Raw genomic sequence first — 15,520 nt, 5'->3', positions numbered from 1 at the left:
GTACCAGACCCTATGGACCTAAAGAATAGGCTCTAGAATTATTCTTGTAATTCTTAGAGCAACTGTGGAACCCATTTCTGTAAGAGTACTTATTTTATTAGGTTTTTTGTAACTTCTGCAATCATATCATGATTGTAGCAAAGCACCACTGCAGTAAAGAGGGGCACTCATCATAAAGGAATAATCTATATAGATGACTCTTTAACATTTTAACTTTTAAAAAGAGACATAAAAAATCCAAGACCTGCCCACTTTGTTTCCGGCTAATTTTGACAGGAGTTCTGACATTTTTCCCGCATTTTCTTTAGTGTTAGTTCCAGGGAAAAGTTGTTTAGTAGAGCAGTGTCATTTGCACACATGCCAATGATTATAGGAATGTGCTAGTGCAAACCTGATGTCTGGAGGTGTTAATAAGGATAGAATTGACCCTGAAAGGTATTAGTTCTATATTCAAAATAAATTTGGAACAAAATTTAAAATAAGTTTATTAAATTTTCAACAGTTTGTCATAGTTGAAAAATATTTTCTAACTGGTTATAGCATAACTAATTGGTAATAAATCAATAGCCGAGAACTTCTTTCAAATTACTGTTTTCAAAACGTCGCAAATATAAATCTATCCAAACGTAATATATTTTAAACCAAAATGTATTAAAAACGGCAAATTTTTTTCCTAATATTTTAGGAAATCCTAATATTTTGGCTTCAAAACCGGAACCTTTATTCAAGGAAAAAAAGCTAGCTTAAAAATGCTATAAAAAAAAAACCAATAAGCGTCAAACAGTTTTTTTTGTATTTCACCTGTTGTGTTTTTCAATATGTTTTATTTGGGCTAAATATTTTTTCGCTGAAATATTTGTACTTGCAAAATTAGTTTTGTATCAAAATTTGTATTATTATTCATCACTGTCTTAATAAAAATTTGCTCGTTTTCAATATATGTCTGCTTTAACTGTAAATGTAAAGACAGCGTAGTCTAAGAAATTATTTAACAAGCTGTGGAGGGAAATAAGTAAACTTAGGGTGAATTATTCTTGTATTGAGCCTGGTGGATTAATCCTTGTTGCATTTTAGTCTTGTTATGGAGCACGGCAAAATGAGAGAACATAGGACAACGAAGTAAAGCGAAAAAAATCACAGCCAGAGAAAAAAGAGAAAAATAAAAATGTTTCGGCCAAGATTTCCACCCAGCCATTATCTGGCCAGGAGAAAAAAAAACTTCATGGATAAAAGTCCCCACAAAAAGACAAACCTTAAGACCAAAAATAAAAAAAAGAGGCATTGTTAAGCTTTTCTGTAGAATTTTGAATAAATTTGGTGTAGTTTATATTACTGACCTACGAATAAGGTAAACATCCCCATTTTATGCTGTTTCCAAATATAATAATCGCTTTACTCGGAAATCTAATTTTAAGTTCATTACGGAACCTCAAAGATTATTTCTTTTCCCCTCATTTTTGGCTAAATAAAAGGGTTAGAAGCAAAAATTCTTACTTTATTATATGCAAAATAATTGTGCTTAGCGCACATTTTAAATGCAGCTCAACTATACTTTACCCCCCCCCCCGCTCAATCATGAGCATTGTGCCAATATGTAGCCCGAATTATAGATTTCCCATGTGCATTCTGGTTCTCGATCTCGTCACAGTTGATTTACTTTACGGGTAAACTGGTTTAAACAAGAGTGATGCTAACAGCAGTATATAAGCGATATCTGAACTAAGAGAAAAGGGTATCGTCTTTGAGGGTTCATAAAGGGGTTTAAAGGAATTTCTAAGTAAAGCGATTATTATATTCGGAGAGAGCATAAAAAAGGAATCGATAGGTATGCTCACCTGATTCGTCTGTCAGTAATATAAACTGCCTCAAGTTTACCAACTCATGTTTATACTACTGCTACACAGCGACTTGCGCTCCTCCTTTATTCCAATCTATTCAAAGCCTCGCTCTTCACACCCTCCCAGGAAGCTCCCATTTCCTTGACTCTTTCTTTACGGCCTCCTTCCACCCCAAACGAAGATGACCTGCTTTCCATTTGGTCCAACACGGTTGGCCAAAAAGGACAATCTTTGGCAACCTCTCATTTTTAATCTGAGGAACGTGCTCTAGCCATATCAACCTTTCTCTCATTGTAGCCCAAGAAAGTGGGATTGAATCACGCTTTTTGTACAGCCTACTGTTTGAAATACGGTCAGTCAACCGGGTACCCAGAACAATCCGTAAGCAATTTCTCTGGAATACAGCTAGCAAATCTTCCTCCGTTTTTCGGAGTGCCCACGCTTTAGAACCGTATTTGACCACTGTCACAACCGTAACTTCTAATATCCTAATCTTTGTTCGTGAAACTTAGCTTCACATTCTTCCAAAACTATTTTCAAACATGGAAAAAAACACCCTGGGCCTTGGCTACTCTACTTTTCACATTTTCACTGCACCCACTGTCTTTATTAATAATTAAATAAAAACCGACAAGTTTTTTTCAACTAAAAGTAAGGAGCGACATAAAAACTTAAAACGAACAGAAATTACTCCGTATATGAAAGATGCTCTTCCTTCCTAAACGCCCTGCTCTTTACGCTAAAGTATGACCCTTTCTTATAATTCTACTTTCGAAAACAATAAAAAAAACTTTAGCGTTAAGAGTGGGGCGCTTAGGAGGGAACAGCCCCTTTCATATACGGAGTAATCTCTGTTCGTTTTAAGTTTTGATGTCACTCCTTACTTTCAGTTGAAAAAAACTTGTTTTTTATATTTAATTTCTGAACGTTTTTGAATTAATACGTGTTTTGATTTTGGCTCTGCGCACATGAATAATTAAAACAAAATTTGCATATTATTTTTTTTTGGCAAAGTGGCTTTCTCATAGTTTTAATCGGACGATTTTGAGAAAAAAGGGGTGGGGTAGGAGACCTTTTTGCCCTCCAGTTTTTCGGTTACTTAAATAGGCAACTAGAACTTATAAATTTTTTACGAACGTTTTTCTTGGTAATAAATACACGTAACTTACGAATTAACTTACGTAACGAGCTTCCATATTTGTATATTTTAATTACGTATATGAGAGGGTACGTCCTCTCGTCAATATCTCGCTCTTTATACTAAAGCTTAAATTTTATCCCAATTCTTTAAGAATGACCCCTGCATCACGAAGGTCGTAGAATAAATAGTTGAAATTACAAAAACACTTTAGCGTAAAAAGCGAGGTATTAAGGAGGAGATGAATCCAGTTAAATCCAGTTGAAAATTTTTTTTTATTAATTTTTTCATTGTTTTTTTTTAAGAATGCTAGCAAATCCTTCCCCCTTCATGGAATTTCTCTTCCCCCATGATACATTCTCCATGGAAATATCATCCCAAATAACCCACTCCCATTGACTCCCCTCCCCCAACTAGAAAAAATCCCCCTGAAAACGTCTGTACGCTTCCCAATAACCATTTCTATATGTAAACAATGGTAAAAGTTTGTGACTTCCAGCCCCTCCCCTGGGGACTGTGGGGGAGTAGCTCATCGTCAAAGACATAGTTAATTAGGTTTTCCGACTATGATGAACAACATGGCAATCTGAAAATTTTGACCCGGCGACTTTGCGGAAACAACGAGCTTGGGAGGGGGCCTAAGTGCCCTCCAATTTTTTGGTCACTTAAAAAGGGCATTAGAACTTTTAACTTCAGTTAGAATGAGCCCTTTCGTGACATTCTAGGACCACTGGATCGATACGATCACCCCTGGGAAAAAGAAGAAGAAAAAAAAACAACAAATAAACACGCACCCGTGATCGTACTTCTGGCAAAAATACAAAATTCCACGTTTTTATAGATAGGAGCTTGAAACTTCTATAGTGAGGTTCTCTGATACGCTGAATGTGATGGTTTGTTTTTCGTTAAGATGATATGACGTTTAAGGGGTATTTCTCCCTATTTTTCGAAACAAGGCAAATTTTCTCAGGCTTTTAACTTTTGATGGGTAAGACTAAATTTAATGAAACTTATATATTTTCAAATCAGCGTAAAAATCCAATTCTTTTGATGTCTTTACTAGTATCTATATCCCGTTTTTTAGAGTTTTGGCTGATATTGATGTGGGTCGCTCCTTACTGGAGCTGGGTCGTTCGTTACCACGAACTGTTTGATACCAATGTAAGTGAAGCTGTCCAATTGATCGATCTTTTCGTTGCCTAACGTCAGCTTTTTATCTTCACTTATTCCTAGCCATGGTCAGCTTAACATTAATTTTCTGACCTATTCTAGCACCGTGAACTCGCCTGACCTCTAAAAGTTTACTCATTTTGCTCAGGCTTTTTTTTATTTTTATTCTTTTTTCTGCATTGAGAGACGCTGAGAAACCTCGATATTTGGTTTTTCTCTTTTCTCAGTGGCTGTTATTTACTTCGTGTTTCTTCTTTGTCCTGGGTTTTCTCGTTCTATCATTTTTTTCTAGTTTACATATCAAGTTTTCCATGCCTAGCAAGGCATAGCAGGGTATCAACATAGGTGTATAACTATCCAAAACTGTTGCACTGTAACTATCCAAAATTGTTACAGTACCAAGCTATGTACGGGAACTGTTTAAGTGTTCCAGGTTTAGAATATGAAGGAAAACTCTAAAAATTACTATGTATAGCTGAAAACATGGCTTCATCTATATATATAAAAATAAGTTGTCTGTGTGTGGATCTGTGTGTGGATCAGGTGACGTCATGTTTGTCCGCATATGACGTCTGAATTATTTCACACTAATACAAAAGAAGAAAAAAACTAAAAAAGGTAAAAACTACAAAAAAAACTAAAAAGAAAAAAAAACTAAAAAAGCTAAAAAACTAAAAAAAACTAAAAAAAGGTAAAAATCTAATAACTAAAAAAAAACTGAAAAAAATAAAAAAAGGCAAAAACTACAAAAAAAATAAAAACTAATAAAAAAACTAAAAAAGCTAAAAAACTAAAAAAACTAAAAAAAACTAAAAAAAGGTAAAAAACTAAAAAAAACTAAAAACTAAAAAAGAAAAAAACTAAAAAAAGGAAAAAACTGAAAAATAAAAGAGAAAAAGAAAACTAAAAAAATATGAATAAATATATATAAAAATAAGTTGTTTGTGGGTTATGTCTGTCTGTCTGTCTGTCGAGTGACGTCGTGTTTGTCCGCATATGACGTCTGAATTATTTCACACTAATACAAAAGAAGAAAAAAAACTAAAAAAGGTAAAAACTACAAAAAAAACTAAAAAGAAAAAAAAACTAAAAAAGCTAAAAAACTAAAAAAAACTAAAAAAAGGTAAAAAACTAAAAACTAAAAAAACTGAAAAAACTAAAAAAAGGCAAAAACTAAAAAAAAACTAAAAACTAATAAAAAAACTAAAAAAGCTAAAAAACTAAAAAAACTAAAAAAACTAAAAAAAGGTAAAAAACAAAAAAAAACTAAAAACTAAAAAAGAAAAAACTAAAAAAAAGGAAAAAACTGAAAAATAAGAGAAAAAGAAAACTAAAAAAATATTAATAAATATAAAAAATATAAATATAAATATAATATAAATTAGCAATCAACAAAGCACCGAGACACAAATGACGACCGGGACACAGGGAGTATAAATGACGACCAGGACATAAGTAAAAAAAAAAAACTAAAAAAACTAAAAAAATGGTAAAAACTACAAAAAAACTAAAAACTAATAAAAAAACTAAAAAATCTAAAAATCTAAATAAACTAAAAAAGAAAAAAAAGAAAAAAGGAAAAAAATAAAGGAGAAAAACAAAACTAAAAAACGAATGTATATACAGACCGGGACACCGGGATACAAATGACGACCGGGACACAGGGAATATAAATGACGACCGGGACACAGGGACACAACTACAATGGGGACGCCGGGGGGCACAGGGGGATATAAATGACGACCGGGACACCGGGACACAAGGAATATAAATGACGCCCGGGACACTCAAAGAGAAATCACAGACTGGAACACCGGGACACAAATGACGACCGGGACACAGGGAATATAAATGACGACCGGGACACAGGGACATAACTACAAAGGGGACGCCGGGGTGCACAGGGGGATATATAAATGACGATGGCGACTCAGGGAATGGTCGATTAGCAATCACCATCAACAAAGCTCAAGGGCAATCATTAGAATCATGAGGTATAGATCTGAATACGGATTGTTTTCCCATGGACCATTATATGTTGCATGTTCAAGAGTCGGTAAACCTGACAATCTATTTATATGCACAGACAATGGGACAGCAAAGAATGTTGTATATTCGCAAGTTTTACGTAGTTAAAAACATATATATATATATATATATATATATATATATATATATATATATATATATATATATATATATATATATATATCTATATTCACAGGTGGGACATAGGGACACAACTACAATGGCGCGTAACTAATATGGCGCGTAACGACTTACGCGCGCGGGGGGGCTTGGGGGGGGGGCGCGAAGCGCCCCCACCAACTAGGTGTTGGGGTGGCGCGAAGCGCCACCCCAACAGCTAGTTTAATATAAAGCGATAGTCGCAGTAATTGAAAAGGTGTTAAGCAAGGCTATAGCCAATTTTATGTTCGGGAGTGTTTTTTTTACGAAAATACTTTGAAAACACAATCAAAATTTGTTTTTATGCATTTTTATTACGTTTTTACGAGTCAAACAAAGATTTGGGGGTGGTTCAAACCCCATCCAGATAAGAATTTAGTGATAAATTAATTTTCTTTCAAAGTTATATTTAGATCCTATTTCCTCAAACAAAGCAAATTCTCTAAATTTGTGTTCTGTTCTCTTATTTTGCCCCTAATACATCTATAACCATCTTTTTATCTAAGATGCATTATATCCTCATTTATCGCACATAAAATTAGCTGTGAATAGAAGCTTTCGGTACCGTATGGAATTTTTTCATGTATTAGTAGCTGACAGTAAGTGTTTTTTTTTTCAAAAGTTACTACTTCTTAATAACAGCAAAAAAAAAAAAAAAAAAAAAAAAAAATCCGAAGAGCGCTTTCCAAATGTTTCACTTTTCATTTTTGGTGAGAAATTTAGATTATAACGATGACTGATTAAACATAAATCTTCAAATACGACCATCAAAAATCCACAACATAAATTGTTCTTAATTTCAAGTTTGTTTCTTTATGAAGGCAGTGGAGCTGTTTTAGTGGGGTAGGCTACTTCCTCGTTTTTTGTTTTTTTTTTCGTCCGTTTAGCTGATCATATACTTTCAGTTATACGACGCATATAAGACGGAATACAACCGTCGTCCGCGCTTGGGGTGGGAGGATGTTATAAATAAGGATTTAAAGGAAATGGGGACTTCCTAGGAGGGTGTAAAGAGGGAGGCTTTGAATAGATTAGTATGGAGGAGGAGCGTGTGTAGCTGTGTCGGCCTCAGGCGGCTTGGTGCTGCGGTCAGTTGTTAGCAATAGTAGTAGCAGCATACTGTCGGCGATACAGCTGCCGGAAGTTGGGAACTTCCAGCAGCTGTTAATTCTTATGCCATAGTTCAGCTGTTCAGTTCTTTAGTTCAGTTGTCAGTTCTTATGCCATAAAGGGCATAAGAACCTTTAGCCTAAGTTTCGCCAGAGTTTTACAAAGGGCTCTACAAGCTATTTTTGAAGGTGCCTCAAAGCCAAAAGACATGTTTTACTCTTTCATAACTTCAAATGAGAGAACAAATGTTGTATGTAAAGTATTTCAAGGGAAATAGTCCTTTTTTAAATAGTTTAGATGGTGGTATAAGCTTTGAGAAGAGCCTGTAGAAAAGGAAACATGTTAAGAAAACAATTCACACTTCGTAATAGGCAGAATAATTATAGCTAAAACATCTTGCATGCAGCCCAACTATACTTTACCCCACCCCCCTGTGAATATGCAAACGAATAGCCGAAACTAGGGGAGAGGGGGATGAAACCGTACGGTTTTAGGTTTTTGACCCCTATAAGATGTTCTTCTAAAGATACAAACTTTGTTCTTACAGAAAGCTTATTTATTCATCTCTCTTAGGAATTTTTTTCAATGACTTCCATCAAGTTGTTTCTCAGTGAGACCCTAAAACATATGACCTCTTAAAGTGTCCGAAGTCACCCCTACCGTGGGGCGACTTCGGACACATAAGGGGCATTTTCGGACATCTATAGTTGACGATTCAAACAGTGTATTCAGATAATATAAAAGTAGCAGAATTAACTGGAATATCAATAGAACTCAAAAGGCATTTCACATCATTATTTTATGGCATAGCGAGACAAGTCACACCCAAATACAAGGCCTTTGGCTGCTCGCCCTGTCCCTCCTGTAGTAAAAGGAGTAGGTAACCTCATAATTATATCATCAAAATCAGTTTCAGCACAATCGGGACATTCTGGGAAGATGAACTTTTCACTTGATTTGCGGAGGTAGTTTATTTTAGCTAATCTGCCACTCACTTCTTCAATCTGACCAACATAGTAATCAGCGGAGTTTGGTTTCTTTCCATCATAAGCCTCACAAGCACAAAATTTCCTGGAGAAAATTCTTCTTTAGTCTGAAGTTCACAGACACTTCCAATGTGCAAAGACTCATCATCCAAATCATCTATTAGCTGCATATCTTTGTCTGAAATGCTATCTTCAGCCTCCTCGTCAATAGATGAAACCTTGGACTTCTTCAATGACTCCGATTTCAAGGGCTTATCTGGTTGACGTTTAGGAACCCCTTTTTTAGTTTTCTTGTCAAGCTTTGCCTGAGCCTCTGCTTCAAGGGATTCCTTCTCTGGAGTATCTGTCAAAATCCTAGTTTTCCCTATCTTGTGCTCTTTGCGGGGACCCATTTGCATTCTTGCTTTTGGATATGGTCTTATGATTTCAGGAGTTATAGGCAGGTTTGGAGTGTCCTTTCGTTGATCCACCAAGACAGGAGCAGAAGAATGAACTGAACCAGGGTGAGGATCATCCTTAGTAGAATCTGTGTGATTCTGTTCTGCTGGGTCAGGGCGGTTTGTCACTTCAGCTGGTAGAAAATCAACTTCTGTGAAGACATTCGGATTCAAAGGCCAAATTCCCGCCTTTTTGAAACCAGCTGTGATGTTATGAGGGTTCAGCTTTTCTATATAAGGCTGCTTGCACAGCTTTGCTATTTCTTGTATTGAAATCTTCCAACCTGGATTTATCTGCAACCAAGTGTCAAAGGACTCCCTGATGGCATGTTTGAATGGTGCATGGTCATCCATCCACTGATGGGCTAAGCCAATGCATCCTGGTGGTCTATCTTGATACATTCTCTCGGGAACCTTGACTCTTGGAAAAACAAACACTGGTGGAATAGTCTGACCAGTTGCAGACACAAAGCACAGCATCGTGGTATTTTCCCTTCTTTCTGCTGACACGGTCTATGCCACCTGTTTTGCCCCCTTTTTAGCAATCAGCTTTGGAGCCTGAACAACTGTGGGTACTCCTGTTTCGTTGCAGTTCCAAATCCTACTAGGAGGAAAATGGAACTTGCTATACAGTCCCTGAAGATTACGGAAGAAGGCATCAATTACAGTGGCATTGAAGCCGGCAGCACAAGTCTGGCTTGTGTTTTCCGGCTTTCTAATGGACAAACTGGCATTACGCTTCATAAATCCTTTGAACCAGTCGACTCCTGCTCTTTCATTCAGCTCCCAACTTGGTGGGAATTTGAGCTTCAGAGTTGTTGCCCATTGGTAGGCTAACTTTCTCGTTGCATTTGGAGTTAGTCCGTGGTTCAATATTGAGCAGTTTTCGAGGTATATAGTGAGTTCTCTCTCTTGTTTGGGAGTAGAAACGAACTTAGAACTCTCCTGAAAACTATCATTATCATTGTTTGCACTTGGGCTACCCTTTTCAAGATCTTGCAATTTACTCTTGTGGCGTTTCATGGCATCCACACGGGTAGACTTCTTCAAAGAAAATTCTTCCGCGGCTGATCGGAAAGATGAATTCTCATTTACGACTTGTCCCACAGCACGCTTCATTAATTCTGGATCTGGGGGGCCACCCCATTTTCGAATATAGGTGCGAACCTTAAGTAAAAGAAAAATCTAAAATGTCAAAGACGGAGAGAAGCCTATATGTCCTCATATTGTAAATAAACTTAATTTAGCAGAAACACCCCAAATTTTCGTGAGCTGATTTTCTTTGAAAACATATATTTCAAAATTAGTTCTTTGCCCGGGTGTCTGGATTGATGAATAATAGATTTTAGTATATATTTTGTTGTGGTATTCTCGCGCTGGGGTGAACTCCTCTGTTATCTCCTATCTTGTATGTTTTCTTATGACGAGATGTTGTGTTTTCTTTATGCATTTGTACTGTCCCAGCATTACGAGCTCTGCTCTCTATTGGGGCATAATATTGTTTTTGTTTTTGAAAGTTGAATTTAATAAATTCCTATTCCTAGTCAATAATAAAATTGAAATGCTTGGTAATTTCCAAGCTCTAGCTAATTCCAATTCCAGACTCGGAGATTCTTCCATCAGCATGGGGCGAAACCGGACACCTCGAAATATGTCCGGAGTCGCCCCAAAAAACTGTCCGGAGTCACCCCTTATTGACGCCGCTTTGAAAATTTATCCTTTTTTGGAAACTGCCAGACATTTATTGATGAGAATTACAAGGAAAATGTGGTCTTTGGCATCAAACATTCAAAACTTCCGCCTAATATGCGCCATATGAATGCCATCTAGCGGCGATTTTCTGAATGGATTAGTTCAAAGACTTTGGATGAGAGGTCCAACGGACGGTTTCGCCCCCGTACGGTTTCGCCCCCCTTTCCCTATATATTTCCAACGCATTCTGCCACCTGTCACTTGTTTTTTCCGGCTCTTGTTTCGTCACAGTTAATCCAATTTACAGGCACACGGGTTAAAACAAGAGAGACTAGTGTTAGGTGATAGTGAATATCGATATTGATATATCAATATATCGCACCAAATATAGATATCGAATATCGAAACGTAAATATCGATCGAAAACGTTATATTTTCTTTCTTGTATTTACCGGTGAACATTCAGTAGAGGGAACTATTTCGTAAATGGACGAGAAGAAGAATAATGTGCTCAATTCATTGACTCATCTATGCTGACACACTGCATGCACAGTTGTATACTGCATCCAGAAGATGGCATAGCCTGTTCGCAAACTATGTTTAGTGAGAGTGGACTCTTAAATGTCGCTGAGAGCCTCCGAACGTCTTGGTTAGATAAAATACCTTCTAGGCTTATAGGCATTGTTCAGTTCACACTCGTCACGATTGCCACATACTTCAAATTGTGTTTCAAGAAATTATATACCACTGACGATCTTTTCCAAGTTGGGAGTAAAATAGCAAGAGACATGGATTTTGCCTTACTGGAACCTGCATCAACAGATGGAAATGCCATGACAGTCACTGTGATTCAGCCACTACAGAACCAAGCCAGTTTGTGGGGATTATAGGAAGAAGTTTCTGTGGTCAATACAAAGTGAGCTTCGTCAGCAGCTTCATATGTCACGGCCTTCCAGATTTTTATTAGGGAGTTTTTAGTTCCAAGAAAACAGATCCACTCAAGTCATGGAAGTCTTGTAATATGAGTCTCAGAAATACCTATAAAAATTTGTCATAAAACTAATATCCATGTCCGCCACCAATGCCCTTTCTGAGACTGGATTCCAGTCCCGATCAGTTGATCATATAGTTTGTGGCAAAAGAAACTGTAAGTAAGGAGCAGCTCGGCAAAATAGCAACTGAAACTCTAAAGCACGTAATTTTGATAAGAACAGGTGCATCAAGTGAATTGGCTTTAACGGTGACTCCACATATATAATATGCATCATGTCTCATGTACCCTTCAAAAGCCTTGAAAGTCTGAGAAAACTTTTGAGAAAGAGCAGAAACGCCCCTAAAAAGTCAAAGAATCTTAAAAGATATCGCAGCATCAGATTCGTACAAATCCGAGAACCTTACTGTTAGAGTTTCTATCTTCGAGCTGAAAAATGTGAAATTTCGAAATTTTGTCAGAAGAAAGCTCACGATTGCATGTTTATTTCTTATTTATTTTTATTCTTTTTATTTTTTTTTGTCGGGGGATCTTATTGAACCAGTGATCATATAAGATCCGGAGAGGAATTGCTCGAGCGCAAATTAAAGCTCTAGTTCACCATTTTGTGACCAAAATGATTGAAGGGCAGCTGGACCCCTCCCACGCCCCTTTTTCCAAAAATCCATCCGATCAAAATTGTGAGATAGTCATATTGGTCAGCATAGTCGAAAATTCAAGTAATCATGCCTTTGGATATGACACGGCCCTGCAAGTCCTGTGGCAAAATGTTGTAAGGAAACAGACATTTGTCTGTCTAGGAAACAGACATTTTTTGGAGGGTGAATTTTCTGTGGGGGGAATTTTCTGCAATGGGGATTTTCCAAGAGGAGATTTTTCAATGTGAAGGGAAGTTTCCGGGATGAACTTTCCAAAGGAAACCATACACGGAGAACTTTAACAGAATTCTTGTACTAAATTCTCCTTATTTGACTTACTTTCTTTTTCCCAATTTAATTTTATGTGTGGATGTTTACCCCGGAAATTCCCCAGGGAAAATTTTCGAAGGAGTTGAAATTGTCTGGGGGACCTTTCCGTGGGGGGGGATTTTTCACGGGATAGATTCTCTATGGGAGAATTTTACGCAGAAGAAACTATCCATGAGACATTTGGAAAACATTTTCCATGGAGGGAGGATATTTAGCATGATTTGAGAAATGATTAGACATTAAAAGAAAAACAAGTCTTTTTTTCAAATGAAAGTTGGCTTAAAACAATTTTCCAGGTGGAATTGTCCTGAAAAAATTTTCTGATGGGAATTTTCCGCAGGGATAGAATTGTCTGGGAGAAGGGAGATTTTAATCGGGAGGAACTTTCCAAGTAAGAACTTTCTCAGGGAGGGGCATTTCCATGGAGAGAAAAGGCAAATATTTCGGCATTATTCGAAAAAAAAACTGAATAAAAACTTATTTTTCAACTAAAAGTGAGGAGTAACATCCAAATTGTAAATGAGGAAGGGTATGAGGAAGTCGTGTATGAGGAAGGGGTCCCTCTCCTCAATACCTTGTTCTTTACACTAACTTTAACTTTTTCCCAAAACTATTTATGAACAACTGCCGAAACAAAAGAGCCATTTAATTGAAGTAAGAAGATTTTTGAAATACAAAAAGATTTTGGCGTGAAGAGCGAGCTATTGAAGAGGGGTTAACCCCCTCATAAACGGAACAATATCTGCTCTTTTGGGAAAATATTACAACCACAGAAGAGAGAATAATGAGGACTTCTTTTCCAAGACGGTGAACCAACAAAACCTATTTGAGTAATTCGGCCCTATATCTAAGGGCCGTCTTCAGCAAAGAAAATAATAAACAATAAAACACTTACATTAAAAGCTCTCGGCTAAAAATCCATTTTTTTTAAATAGCCTTGGTATCATTACTTCTTAACGAAAAGTTCAGCCAAGACTGTGTGATAAAAGCTAACATTTTACAAGCTAAAAAGGTTCATTCATTGAGCTAACTGTATTTATTAAAAATTGGAATAATTTCTTATTGCGATTAAATAAAAATAAACTTGTTTTTTTAACTGAAAGTAAGGAGCGACATTAAAACTTAAAACAAACAGAAAATATTCCGTATATGAAATGGGTTCTCCCCACCGCAATCCCTCGCTCTTAGAGTCAAACTTTAGCGTAAAGAGCGAGGGATTGCGGAGGGGACAACCCATTCCATGTACTGAGTAATTTCTGTTCGTTTTAAGTTTTAATGTCGCTCCTTACTTTCAGTTAAAAAAAACTATTTTTTTATGTTTAATTTCTGAACATTTTTAAATTAATGCATGTTTGATCCTGGCTCTCTGCACATAAATTATCAAAATAAAATTTGCATATTAATTCTTTTTTTGGATAAATGACTTTCTCTTAGTTTTGACCAGACGATTTTGAGAAATAAAGGGTGGGGAAGGAGGCCTAGTTGCCCTCTAATTTTTCGGTTACTTAAAAAGGCAACTAGAAATATTAATTTTTAACAAACGTTTTTATTACGTGCTGAAGGCGGCCCTTAGATATAGAGCCGAAATATTCAAATAGGTTTTGTTGGTTCACTGTCTTGGGAAAGAAATCCTCATTATTCTCTCTTTTGTGGTTGTATTATGGAAAGGCAGAGTGGTATTCGTCATTATTTAGGAAAATATTGACATGTTGCTGATTCTGAATGGCCGAATGATTCTGAATAGCGAGGGATTGGGGAGGGGACAACCCATTTCATATACAGAGTAATTTCTGTTCGTTTTAAGTTTTAATGTCGCTCCTTACTTTCAGTTAAAAAAAACTATTTTTTTTATTTAATTTCTGAACGTTTTTGAATTAATGCATGTTTGATTCTGGCTCTCCGCACATAAATTATTGAAATGAAATTTGCATATTGATTCTTATTTTTTGGCTAAATGGCTTTCTCTTAGTTTTGATCAGACGATTTTGATAAAAAAAGGGGTGGGGGAGGAGGCCTAGTTGCCCTCCAAGTTTTTGGTTACTTGAAAAGGCAACTGGAACTTTTAATTTTTAACGATCGTTTTTATTAGTAAAAATATACGTAACTTAAGAATTAACTTACATAACGAACTTTTATATTCTTATACTTTTATTATGTATATGAGGGGGGTTTGTCCCCTCGCTAATGCCTCACTCTTTACACTAAAGCTTAAGTTTTGTCCCAGCTCTTTAAGAATGACCCCTTAATCAGAAAGGCCGTAAAATAAATAGTTGAAATTACTAAGAATACTTTAGCATAAAGAGCGAGGTATTTAGAAGGAGATGAACCCCTCATATGCGTAATAATATCTGTTTGTTTTAATTTTCAATGCTGCTCCTTACTTTCAGTTGAAAAAACTTTTTCATATTTAAATTTTTCATTGTTTTTTTTTTTTATAATAATGCTAGAAAATCCTGCGCCTCCTTCGTTGAATTTCTCTTCCCCCACGACATATTCCTCAAAGGAAGGATCCTACCACATAGCTCTATCCCGTCAACCCCCCCCCCCAAACCAAAATAATAATATATAATAAAAAATAATAAATATATAAAATAATATATAAAATAATATAAAATAATAATAATAATAATAATAAAAATAATAATATATAATGAGGAGCCGTGTGGTTGTGTCAAAGAGTGAAGTGGAAGCCGTACTGCGTGTTAGTGAAGAATCTTTTATGTTTATGGGTCTCAACGTGAGTTTTGTCACAGAGCAGTGTACTTTATGTTTAGTTATTTCCTTTTTTTAATTAATCCCGATTGAACCTTGAACGTTAAGCTGTTACAACATAATGAAGCCATTCAAGTGAAATATGCCGAAAAGATCATCTTTAGGAGCAAAAGTATACTGAATACCGAATATACTGGCACCTTGAAAATGACATAAATATGTCTCATTTGGCAACACTGCTTCAAAAATCTTACATCAGTAAATTGAAGATTTCTTACACATTTTAACGTG

The 15,520-nt window shown here is 36.1% G+C and overlaps 1 protein-coding gene across 5 annotated transcripts in view; it reads left to right on the top strand.

Annotated features, from left to right (window-relative positions):
* The first annotated feature begins 250 nt into the window (after positions 1-250).
* Positions 251-15,520, top strand: part of LOC136030850 (potassium voltage-gated channel subfamily KQT member 4-like) — a 317,182-nt gene continuing 301,912 nt past the window's right edge. For 2 of the 5 annotated variants that reach the window (XM_065709899.1, XM_065709897.1), the window contains exon 1: positions 262-435. In XM_065709899.1, the coding sequence (XP_065565971.1) occupies positions 395-435 (41 nt within the window). In that variant the 5' untranslated portion in view covers positions 262-394. Of the gene's footprint in view, positions 436-15,520 lie in introns of all 5 variants that reach the window. The other 3 variants (XM_065709896.1, XM_065709898.1, XM_065709895.1) reach the window with 3 other exon arrangements.

Source organism: Artemia franciscana, chromosome 9 (genome assembly GCF_032884065.1).
Source record: "Artemia franciscana chromosome 9, ASM3288406v1, whole genome shotgun sequence".
NCBI lineage: Eukaryota > Metazoa > Arthropoda > Branchiopoda > Anostraca > Artemiidae > Artemia > Artemia franciscana.
This window is presented reverse-complemented; position numbering and strand designations above follow the sequence as displayed.